General features: G+C 40.8%; 1 protein-coding gene across 2 annotated transcripts; it reads right to left on the bottom strand.

Moving 5' to 3' along the window:
- Positions 1 to 693: 693 nt before the first annotated feature.
- Positions 694 to 11,858, bottom strand: TRAT1 (T cell receptor associated transmembrane adaptor 1). 2 transcript variants are annotated; one of them, XM_083438498.1, is made up of 7 exons: positions 11,148 to 11,858; positions 10,611 to 10,714; positions 7,015 to 7,131; positions 4,568 to 4,604; positions 4,031 to 4,104; positions 3,527 to 3,585; positions 694 to 2,196 (listed from the first exon to the last, which is right to left on the bottom strand). In XM_083438498.1, the coding sequence occupies exons 3-7, from the start codon at positions 7,127 to 7,129 to the stop codon at positions 1,933 to 1,935; spliced, it is 549 nt and encodes a 182-aa protein (XP_083294624.1). In that variant the 5' UTR covers positions 7,130 to 7,131; positions 10,611 to 10,714; positions 11,148 to 11,858; the 3' UTR covers positions 694 to 1,932. The 2 variants fall into 2 exon arrangements, with proteins under 2 accessions (XP_083294624.1, XP_083294623.1); XM_083438497.1 differs by lacking the exon at positions 10,611 to 10,714.
- Positions 11,859 to 12,717: the final 859 nt, after the last annotated feature.

Raw genomic sequence — 12,717 nt, 5'->3', positions numbered from 1 at the left:
GGATTGCTGTAATGAATGTATTTATTTACATATAAATGGCTAGTTTCTCCTGCTGTTTGAAAGTTGCACTTCACTCCCACGTTAAAAAATAAATTAAAATGCCTGGCTGTAGTTTTTACAGTGCATCCAGTTGAGTGCAGACTTATCCTGAACTACTTATTGAGACACGCTTGGCAGCACAGAAATTTGGCATGCTAAGGGCTGCCAGATGGCCTGGCAAATATATACTAGCATTTGTGCAGTTCTACAGATCAAGCATGAATTAACAACAATGTTAACTTCTTAATTTACTTGAGTAGGTCATTAGGTGAGGATAACTTTGAATAAACATTTTGGCAAAGGGGAGACAAAATTAGAGCAAATGTCATCTCTAAATATTTACCATTAAACTAACAAAAGATGTCTCGGCATATAAAGGGCAAGTAGAAGATGTGTCAGGTCATTAAGGCTACAATTAGACTCAATCCTAAATCAACCAGCCTTTTTTCCCAACAGCCCGCACTTAAATGCCACTCACCAATTTCAATAGGATTAAATTTGCTTAACTGCAACTTTTTTCAGTACCGGACTTAAAAAATCTTTTAAAAATTTATTACCAGGTACAGCCTTAGACTAAGCTAAGTGAGTATATCTCGGGAATAATAAGGAATAGATTATAAAACAGACTACTGTGTAAAAAGACAGTAGTCATAATTCAAATACCTAGAAGAATGTCAAATTCTTCCTTGGAGATTTATTTTTACACCTCATTTACCCCTTTCTTTCCAGACAATTGAATTCAGATGCACAAGACATTACACACTCGTTGAGCAATGGGGATCGGCTCTAGCAGTACTTATCAGCAGGAAACAAAACATATGTGGACATTAAATCTGCTCGTTGTACAAGTGTTAATTAGATGAACCAAAGCTGTTAACATTATTCACTAATTAGCCCTAAATATCGCACCGTGTTACTAGACACACAATATGCATGGTGTTACTGAATGTACAATGTGGCAAATCCTAAATGCGTAATGGATGGGCAAGGTTCATGTTGAAAAGTTAGCAACACTTTAGTCTTTCTCGTATAAGACCTAAGGCAGGCATAGGCAAACTCTAGCCCTCCAGATGTTTGGGACTACAATTCCCATCATCCCTGACCACTGGTCCTGTTAGCTAGGGATGATGAGAATTGTAGTCCCAAACATCTGGAGGGCTGGAGTTTGCCTATGCCTGACCTAAGGGCTTCCTTTTATGGACTAGTGCTCTAGCTACATAGATTTGTGCCCTGGTTTGTATATACCCGTTTCTGGGAATGGGGTCAGCTCTGAAACAGTATGAGGGGAGAAAAGGAATTTCCTGTGTGAATCAGGCTTATCTACATAAGCACCCAGTCAGACAGAGTTTCAGTTCAATCAAGTCTCCCATTAAGAAGTTGATGTGATCTAGCAGTCCGACAGTTTTCTGGGTCATGTGGCCAGCATGACTAAACCACTTCTGGCACATGAAGGACTGTGACGAGTGCCAGAGTGTATGGAAACGCCGTTTACCTTCCCTTCACAGTGGTACCTATTTATCTACTTGCACTGGTGTGCTTTCGAACTGCTTGGTTGGCAGGAGGTGGGACAGAGCAACAGGAGCTCAACCCGTCGCGGGGGTTCGAACCGCCAACCTTCCTATCAGCAAGCCCAAGAGGCTCAGTGGTTTAGACCATAGCGCCACCCCGTCCCCCCTGTATATATACACACACAAACACACAGAGTATATTATTTCTCAGTTGACCATCTACTTGGCAATGGACCCTGCTAGTCCAAGGTCAGATAAATGTAGAACTATTACTGAACAAACATCCTTCCTATTCAGCTAATTAGTTTTTAAGCTACCTGGTATCAACCCAGTTGTTTTCCAAGCATTTTATCAGCTACAGTAACTCAGCTAGGCCAAATTCCTACTAAAAATTGGCATCATTCATGGTGTGAATTAACCCAAATAGTTTGTGAGGATCTTCATGAGTTGGATCCTCAGACAGTTTATTCTCAGCGTTCAGTTGTTCACTGTTGAGGTAAATGCAAGAGTCTGAGGGCAAGTTGCTGCTTCTGGTGAGTTGGTCTCCATCCACTTCCAAGGTGGGATATTTCTTTTTTCGAGGGTTTTTGTGTTTCCTTCTGACACTGTGATCCAAGGAAGCATAGCACATCTGACGCTCGGCTGTCTGCTACATGAAGGCAAATAATAAGTAATTCATATTAGTTAGTCACGGGGTTGTAGTTATTTTTAAAAGAACCTATGAGGTTGCAGTATGTGGGGTTTATTACATTAGTTTAACAGATTATAAGGCCAGCGCTTCTGTCCCCTTTTCTAACTTTCACACTGAACACACCTGTTCTGTGACCGACATGTTGTCATTCACCCTTGTCATTCCTCCATGCCATTCCTTTCCCTCTGCCTTCTGCCATTCTTCTAGGCTTTACCTAGAATGGATTTCTGCGCCGAAACACTAGCACACTTTCTCGTCAGGCAAAAGGTACACACCTTGCAATGGGCAGGTAGCTCAGTGCATGCCAGTATGCCACCTCTCGGCTCGTCACATGAGTGGCTGTGGCATGAACATGTGAAAAAGGCTGGGAAATCACTGCACAAAACCCCCAGGTTAAGGGGGCTGCAAATGGATTTCTCTAGAATCACCTAAAGCAGAAACGAGTGGTATACTTCATTAGTTTCTCGGAAGTGGCTCTTAAGTTGTGTGAAAGCTCGAATATAATGCTCAAATTAAGAGTGAGGGAAATGTAAAGAAAACAGAATAAACTAGTGTGAATGGAGCCATTGTTTATTTGTCTTACTCTTAGGTTTGCAACAGTTTTTTAAAAAACAACCCACTTTGTATAGTGCCATGCACACTGATGGTGCTTAATAACTGTTTATAAAGACTTTAAGTGTAAACGCAATACAGTGGTACCTCAGGTTAAGTATTTAATTCGTTCCGGAGATCCGTTCTTAACCTGAAACTGTTCTTAACCTGAAGCACCACTTTATCTAATGGGGCCTCCCGCTGCTGCCGCACCGCCGGAGCACGATTTATTTTCTCATCCTGAAGCACAGTTCTTAACCTGAGGTATTATTTCTGGGTTAGCGGAGTGTGTAACCTGAAGCGTATGTAACCTGAAGCGTATGTAACCCGAGGTACCACTGTAACTGTGGAGTATAAGGAAAAAATGTATTGGGGCTATTCAGTGAACTTTTGCAGAAGCACTAGATGACTTGAAGTGCAGCACCTTAAGGCATCTGAATTAGGTGCAAATAGTGGGCCTTAGCAAGGTTGTGAAAAGAGCTTTGTGCAAACGTAAAGACTGGTTTGCGGGGAGAGGAAGGGACTTTTATTAAATAGCATTCTTCCTGGAGGTCAGAAGAGGCCTTCTGCTAGTAGAAGGGCACCAAGCTGACAACTGAAGAGTATCAGAACATACGATTCTGGCATTTACATTCACACAAACAGCTCCGATGCAAAATGTCAACCTTCTCTAGAAAGCAAGTCTCCATAGTAATACCTGTACTTCATTGGCAGATGTGTGAGGGTGGGCATTCATTTGTTCATAGCAGCTTTCATCTGGAGATTGTATGAAACAGAACATTTTTTAGAAAGAGTTGAGTAATGCTACCAATGATTTAAATATCCTGCGCTGAGCTGTAGCAAATTAATTGGAATCTGCAATATGGCCGTTTTAAACATGTCATAAAATATGAAAATACATTTAGAATATTCCCTGGGCTGTTAAAATAATATGATAGACATGCATCCAGTTATCAGCCTTTTATTTCGGGGGGGGGGGAGCTTTTAAAACCTTCAAATCTAAATGTATCTGTATATATTGTATACGACTGTACCTTTAAACATTGTACCCAGCTACATTGTATTCAGCTGTGCTAAACGTACTGCAATAGTCTGTTCCTTTTCAATAAAAATAAATATTCAAATCTTTGCTTACTCTCACAATAAATGCTTTGACATATTATCCTAAGTGCAGGAGGCAGACGTCTTAAGCTCAACTTACTTAGTATGTCTTGATGGTGATGATGATTCAGGTTGTCATAAACTGGGCATTCTTCAGTATAGAACTCACCAGAGCTGCAAAAGAAATTATAGCTATATTGTATGCCACGATGCAAGAGAGTCTGGTTGTGCTACAGCTGATAGAGTTCTGTTTGACAATCACAAGGAGGTGATGGGCTTTTTGGTGGTGGTGCCCAATCTATGGAATCACATCCCGCCCCTGCCCCCACTAAGTTGGACAAGCACCAACATTAAGGTCCTTTTGTCACATTAAACATTCCATGCTTTCACGCTTTTGCTAATGCTTCATTTTCAATAGGTTGGCTAACCCTGGACAAGGTTTCAGCTGCATTTTATATGTGACAGTTTTAATGCCAATCTTGCATTTTTAAAGTTGTTCGCAGTCATGTGAATGATGTGAAAAGCCGTACAGAAATGTCTTAAATAAATATTTGTATTTATATGTAATCAAGATAACCTTCCATACCAGCCGAATCACTTTTCACCCATAAAAAAAGAAAGAAAACATTTGCCATACCTTGGGTCATATTGCTGATAGTCTTCATATATTTTATCTGGAAAATATTTTGAGCAAATTAGGAAATCATTTCACACCTTCATTTAACTCATCTTCTATAAAGCTGTTTTATTATTTTAAATCTTTCCTGACTAACACCTTTCCAGTCAGTAATTAGGCGCAGCAGTCTAAATTTAACAGCTCAGGTTTAGATGTTATCCCCTTAATAAGTTCAGTTAATCCATATTTTTGTACATTTTCTTGTGTCTAAGCAATTCTGCAGTAAAAGTGTGCAAGAGAAAAGCTTTCTTAAAACCTTTAAGATCCCAAATTAAGTGATCAAAATGTATAGTAAAACCAGAACTGAGGATATCTAGTATGTGCAAAGTAACTTAATAAAAATGAACCCAATCATCCTTGGTTGAACTCTCCCACAGGCGACCAGCTAGACTCCACCATCCCTCTTATTCAAATGTGTACAAAAATAAAATAGTTCCTACAATTTACAAAGCATGTTTTTCCAGCCTGTCTTGCCTGCAGAATTTACCTTTTGTCATTTATAGTGGCAGGAGCTCAGCTCTTTGTGATCATGTCCAGATTAATTTCAAACTAATTCCAGACTTCTACTTCCACATAGGAAGCAGACTTAGGTAAAAAAGGGTAAAGGACTCCTGGACAGTTAAGTCCAGTCAAAGGTGACTATAGAGTTGCAGCGCTCATCTGGCTTTCAGGCCAAGGAAGCCAGCGTTTGTACAAAGACAGCTTTCTGGGTCATGTGGCCAGCATGACTAAACCGCTTCTGGCGCAATGGGAAACTGTGACGGAAACTAGAGCACACAGAAACGCCGTTTACCTTCCAGCCACAACAGTACCTATTTACCGTATGTTTCGCTCTATTAGATGCACCGGATGATAGGACGCACCTAGTTTTTAGAGGGGGAATGCAAGAAAAAAGTATTCTTTAAAGGGAGTGTTGAGCAGAGCCTGTATGCATCCCAGGCTCTGCTCAGCGCTCCCTTTCACTAGCCGTGTGGAGTGTGTGTGCAGGCTTTCCCCCCAGCTCTTGGGGGCTTTTGGGGGATAGCCGCATGAAACCTTCGCGCGGCTAAGTCAGAAGCTAGAACAGCTAGAGGGAGAACTGCGCAGCGCTCCCTCTAGCTGTTATGGCTTTTGGATAGCCCGCTCCGCTGCGGAGGCTTTGCGCAGCTAAGCCAGAAGCTAGAACAGCCAGTGGGTTCACAGCGCAGCTCACCCCGTTGAGGGGATTCGAACCGACGACCTTCCAATTGGCAAGCCCAAGAGGCTCAGTGGTTTAGACCACAGCGCCACCCGCTCCCCTTCCACACAGGAAGCAGACTTACACAGAGAGAATATGGGTCCCTAAAGCCCAGTATAGTCTTCAGAGTCGGCTATGATTGGCAACAACAAAGTCTCACACACCCAATATCACAGAGTGACTTAAAATACAGCAAAGTCATAGAATTGTAGAGTTGGAAGAGACCAAGAGGATCATGTAGTCCAGCCTCCCTGAAAATTAAATTTGTGACCTTCTGCATAGAAAGCATGTGTTCTAGCCCTGAGCTTTCATTACTTCTCACATTATTGAAAACTTACTATGGCATTTTTAACGTGTATTATTTTTGTATATGAATTACAAACTGATCAGTCTAAACACAGATGACATTTACTTAAGAAAAAATAGCATTTAACTTTGCTCAAATCTAGCCTAATTCCTTGGCACTGAAAGAAAATGCTGAATAAATATTTGTGATTTTATGTAACACTGGTACTCTCCCCATTATTATATTGGATAACTGAAGCTTTGGTCGCATAAGGGAGGAAACCATTTTACAGAGTTCTAGTAACTATTTTATTTATTTTACAAGATTTATATACGCTTGATTGTTGTAAAGCCTCATAGTGAGATATAAAAATAATAATACAATTAGCGGGGGGAGAGACAGTTAAAACCAACTAAAAATATTTAAAACATAATTAAAATGAATGATAAGCTATAAACCAGATTAGACACATATCAGCATTCTACATGTCTAGCTATGTTTTTCCTGAACTAAAAAAGGTTTTTAGCAGGCACCCAAAAGAGTACAGGGAAGTCACCTTCCTGATATCAATAGGCAGGAAGTTCGAAAGTGTGAGTGTTGCCACACCAACAGATCAACTTCTTGCAAATGTGGAACGAGCATCATAAAGTGGTTGAGAGGATATATATAGGGGTCAGGCGATCACACAAGTAAACTGGTCCCAAGCTGCTAAGGAAATTATATACTACTAATAACACCTTGAACTTTGCTTGGTTGAAAATCAGCAAAGCAACACAGGTCTCTGAGCAAAGGGATTATATGCTGTCAGGATATCACTCCTGTTAGCAATCATATGACAGCATTTTGCACCGACTTCTGGATGAAGCACAAGGATCTCATAAGCCAAAAAAATCTACTGCCTCTTACTTTTCCTTTTCTTTTCCTTCAAGTAGTACGATACATTCTTCGCCAAGGAAATAATCATAATTGTCGTTACAAAACCAAGAGGTACCCAGCAAGGGATACATTGAAAACAGTCCATTTCTATAATAAAAAAAATATTTACACATGTTAAAAATAAAACAACCTTTACATACACACACATGTCATAATTATTGTGACTTTCTATATTGGATCAGATTGTTACAATTAATGTTTGATGTTTTATTATGTTTTTATATGTGTTGGAAGCCACTCAGAGTGGCTTGGGCAACCAGGAGGAGGATTGAAAATAAACACCTCTCTCCCCGCCCCATCAATGTGGTCTGTCCATCTATGTCCCCCACCCCCACCCCACTCTGGTTTTTGTACCTATAATTGTAGGATGTGCTATAAACTTTATAACCTCTTACCACTAGAAATCCTGTTCAACTGCACATTCAGTCGCCATACCCACCCTGGCTTCTGAGGTTTTTACAGGCCCTGACCACACCCTTTCATGTTTATTTTCATGAGCATTAAAGGCTAGAAATGTGCTCTATTTTTAGAAGAAAAAAAGATGGTGTGGGTAGGCCATGGCTCATTATGCACTCGAGTCAAGACCAACTTTGGTCTTTGTGCAATGCAGCTACAGAATAGTGGAACGCACAGAGCCCTCTGGTTCTCTTTTCAAGGTACTTCCCTTGGGGAAAGAACAACACATCTTTGCTGCATAATTGCCTCACTTGCAGGACACAGGAGGAAGGAGTTGGTCCATCTGTCTCAGCACTGTCTAGCCTGGATGGCAGTGGTGCGTCCATCTTTCCTAGGCTACCTGGAGATGTCAAGGCTTGAACCTGCAGCCTTCTGCATGGAAAGCATCAGTTAGACCTCTGAGCTACAGGCAAAGGGCTGGGGGTAGGATCTCTAGCAGAAAAATGGCACAGGCTGAAAGGGTTGGGGAGAAAATCCTCTCCCCTGCGCAGTGCACAGGTCTTAAGTCTTCCACTTTCGTTTCCAGTCTCTCTTGCCCCCATTTTGTACAACAAATCCAGGAACAAAATGAAAGAAACGAACAGCCATTTTCTGACCAAGCTTCCCTTGAACGTCTATGTTTTCAGACGCATGCTGCTTAGCAGGGCCAATTGGTGCCCATTAGAGCTGGCAGGGCTGCTACAAAGTCATGGGGTGTGGCCAATGAAAACTCTGAAATAGGGCCATTTGTTCTGATTTTCTCTCCATTTTCCTCCCTTGCACAGACAGTGTGGATACTTGCGGATCTACAAATACTCAGCACCTAACTAAATTGAAAATTGTCTGTCGTTGGTACAGAAGGGGCTCACACTGACACGGTTGTTTCTCTGCTGGGAAACAAGGTGTGCAGCCTCCACCTGTTCTGGTTCTCTACCTTTGCAAAGAAGCAGCAGATACTTAAACACTGCACTTTTATCAGTACTTAGCACTCAAGTGTCTTAAATTGGTTCAGAAGGGCTCCCTGAGGTCTCAGTTGTAAGCTCCACTGAATTCCATAGGGATTGCTCCCTGAGAAGTATGTGCAGTACAGAACTGCAACCTGAATTAATTAGTATCTCCGCCTGTTCTTGTTTGGTGTCAATTTCCAAGTGGGCAGCTATGTTAACCTGTTGCAGCAGGAATAGCAAATATTTTTTGTGGCACCTTAAAGTTTAATGAATTGGTTATGACATACGGTTTTGTGGAACAGAGTCCACGTCATGAGATGCATGAAGAGTTAACCTAAGCTGGCAGGCACATATAGGTTATGTAAGCAGTGAGGTCAAAGGGAAATAAAATGCAAAATATACAGCAATTTTGTGAGGATGCCGTAGGGCTTGAATAGGCCTGAAGAGATATTTAGGCCAGCATGTTATGGAAGCTGTAATTAACAAGATGTCTATTATATCTGACATATTGCTGTTGATCCTGTAGAACAAGTGCAGATCAGGTGCTAATATACAAAGCCCACAACAACTTGTGCCCAGGAAAACTTGAGGGCCTATTGAGTGAGCCCTTTTAATCCAGCTTGATTGCTGAGAACATCTGGAGGAAGGTTTGTTCTTTGTTCCCCATGTAGTAGCCTAGCTAGCTTCAACAAGAAGTCAGGTATTTAGTTTGTGTATACACTGCCCAGTTTAAAATGCAGCTAGGCTATTCTTTTTCTCAGTTTGGAACAAAACTGGTTTGGTGCTTAAAGTATATTTACAAAAATATTGTAAAATTAATGAATGTTAGAAGTATATTGGAATGAAGCAATACAGTTTTAGCAGAAGGAATATTAAGAATGATATGAACAGTAAGTGTTAATGCGTTAAATTGGGAAATTGAAAATTAATTTGTATTATGATAAATTAAAGATTAAATTGAAGAGGGAAAGGATTTGTTGAATTAGATAATTTGAACTAGAATACAAAAAAGGGAGGTGTGAGGAAGTCGAGGAAATAAGCTAATGAAAGATGTGGATATAAAATCTGGATGTGTGTTTTTACTTTTTTTTGTTTTTTATGTTGTATTGTTATATTGTTTTTATTTCAGTTTCTATTGTGGATGTATTGTTTGTTGAATTTGTGTATTGTTTTTCTCTTTTTCTTTTATTATTCTTTATTGTCTTTCTTGATATAAGTATAAAATATCTAAAAAAAAAAATTATTAAAAAAAACCACTGGTTTGGTGCTTTTTTTCCAAACAAGAACTTGCTGGAACTCAGTTCCGGCACCTATCAAGTGGGTACCGTGGCCAGTATAAGAGAAACAAGGGAGGCATTCATTGTGAGTTCCGGCACCTATTTTTCTAGAACAATAGCACTGAGGATAACCATCCAAATGCAGTATTTCATAAGAAACCACAGGTTAGATATGGCTTCTGTGTGAACAACTGCCTCTAAGACGAACAGTGGGAGCACATTGGATGCAGAAGAAACAGGAGTGTTTCCAGTAGTTTCCACTGGCATCTTTCAAGCAGCTCATGAAAACTTTTCTATGCCTCTACAGCTGGAAGTCAATGGCGCCCACCTGAAAGGTGCTGGAACTAAGTTCTGGCTGAAAAAAAAGACTTGTAGAACCTAATAAAATTAAAACGAATGTGAGCAACTCAAGCTAAATACACTGCTACGTTCAGTATATTGTGTCAGAAACAGGTAGCGTGTGAACTTTAGGATTAAGCCTGCTTACACATTACTGACTTAAAACAGAGAGGTCATATTTTTCTCAATTCAGATTGAAGTTGGATCGGTAGGAAACACATCAAACAGTATTTCATAAGATATGGATTGTGGCGTAATGTTGTGTGTACGTGATGTCCCAAACCAGCAGTTGCAGCACACTGGATGCAGTATATATGGAAGTGTGGACATAGCTAACAGTCTTTTAAGCACCTGCTTAAGAAAAAGGCTAGGAGATCCACGCATCCAGGGACCATAGTCCTTTGAATGAAAAGACTATAGTTTATTTTCTACTCACTACATACCAGGCAAATGAAAGTAGAATCTGCTTAATACTGCACCTATAATTTTACCTTTACCTAAAAACAAAGAAAACATTTTCTCCAAACCCTCAGCGGTATAAATAAGTTCCTGTAGCAGTGACCCTTACCAAAAGCAAATCCATTAAGGTAGCAATCCTATGCCTACTGAGAAACTCTGTGGGACTTCCTTCTGTGAGTAAACACGCATACAGTAATTTCTTCCTGCAAGTTACTGAACAATATAAAATTGGTGTAAACAAAGTAATCACCTTGATGACCTTTCAGGATAGGCTTGAACATCTTTAAAAGGGTCTGAATCTCTTGAAAGGTATCTTTAAACAGCAGTTAATCAGAACACAGTTAATTGGGTTTTTAATATTCAAGCTGCGTGGCTTCAGAGGGTAAAAGGCACAGCATAAAAAGCAGCGGTCCCTTAGATCAGGTAGCAATTATAAAGCACAAACATTAATTGTACCTACCAATATTAATGGAATTGTTCCTCCACCTAATTTGAGATTATCTAAGGTTTATGAAGATGACAATAATAACTAGTCATCATAATAATTAATGCAAGTGTTGAACCATAAGATTTGTAACCTTCTGCAAAAATAATTAGCCTAAATTAGCATGCCCCAAATTACCAGTAAGGAGGAAAAGGTACATACCTTTCAATTTCCTGCCGTTCATAAATTCAGCACTTTCACCCGAATAGAAACAAAAAAGGTTTCAGAGTTGAGATAACTTTGCAGATTCTACGGAATGCGTTTACTTGGCTCAATTTTGAGTGAATATGGGCACCTGAAGCACAAGTTTAAATCTTTGTAGATGCAAACAGGAAACAGAGTAGACACCAAGGCTTCTTCTCTAACAACCACGGGACGTGGGCTACGATTCCCCTCTCTTCATTGTTTTTTTAAGAAAGAAAAGATGTGTTCAAGTGATGCATTTGAAGTGTGACAGTGAGAGCCCTCCACCTCCAATCGAAGCACTCTTGAGTGGAGCCTCTGATGAAGGATTCACATAGAACATGCATTGCATTGTGGGGATTCACATTTTTCTGTCATTAAGACAACAATAACACTCATTTAGTGCAGCTTCTCCTAATTTCTGAATCCAATTTCAAATTGTGGATCTTGACAAGCCACGAGGCAGAAATACAGTAAGAGGCTTCTCACGTCTGACTGCTCTCATTTCCCACCACCACGGCATCATTATGATGATGAATGAGTAGAAGGGGGAATGGAAATCACTCCATATAGCGCAGGATATAGGCAGGGGAGTGGGCATGTTATGCATACACTGCACATGAGACACCCTCTACTCCCTCCCCTGCTTTTGCTGAACAGGTTGGATCAACAAGTGTTTCTTTTCTCCCCCCCCCCCACATTCTTCACTGCCAACAAATGGTTAACAAACAGCAGCCTCTGATTAGCCGTGGTTCCAGGAGGGAAGAGATTAAAAGGAACGGATTTGAAAAGAGACAGTTAGTTGTGGGAGTTGAGAGGGTTGGAATTGAGGTTGGAGAGGTTGGGAGATAGGTAGGGAGACAGGTTGAGGTATAAAGAGTGAATGGGAGAAAGAGCTGGTTCTGGGAGGGAAACAGCTTCCGCTCTAAGCATATTGTGAAGGGCAGAGTGTGGTGTCCTGTAGGAGGAATAGAACAGAATTTTACTGGGAGGCAGAGGCTGAGCCAGAAGAAATAGGAGCTGGAAAGGAACAGCCTACTTGGGACTCTAGTCTGGAGGGGAGAGATTCTTCTAAGGAAAAGAATAAACTCCCAGACTCAGTGAAGGGAGGGGGTGTGGAGAGCCCTTCGGTCTGAGGGCAAATTCAAGAGAAATCACACTGTATTCCTGAAGCAACCTAAGTTGAATCCCTTTGAGTGATTTACTATCTTGCCTTAAATGAATCTTTATTGTTTATTTAAAGAAAACCAGTCTGAGACTCCAACTTACTAGTTACCCCCTCACAAAGATCCCACGCAGGATTCTCTGGGCTAAAATTTCAAGGGGAAAGGGAAAGAGACCTTCAGGTAAAGGGTTGTTCGGTGAGGTGGGGGGCAATTTAAGTGAGAGCAGGCCCAACGGCATGAGAGGGAAAAGTGCTGTCATGCCCGTCCCATCTGGGTCCCAAAGTGGAAGGGAAATTTGCCAACTTTTGCTTTTTCTTCAAAGGAGCAAATAACCGGAAGAAGAAAGCAAAGATATGCACTTGGGGAGGATCCATAGTTCTGTG

The sequence above is a fragment of the Podarcis tiliguerta genome, assembly GCF_965153285.1.
Source record: "Podarcis tiliguerta genome assembly, chromosome: 4".
NCBI classification, from domain to species: domain Eukaryota; kingdom Metazoa; phylum Chordata; class Lepidosauria; order Squamata; family Lacertidae; genus Podarcis; species Podarcis tiliguerta.
The sequence above is the reverse complement of the archived record's forward strand: the minus strand, read 5'-3'. Positions and strand labels throughout refer to the sequence as shown.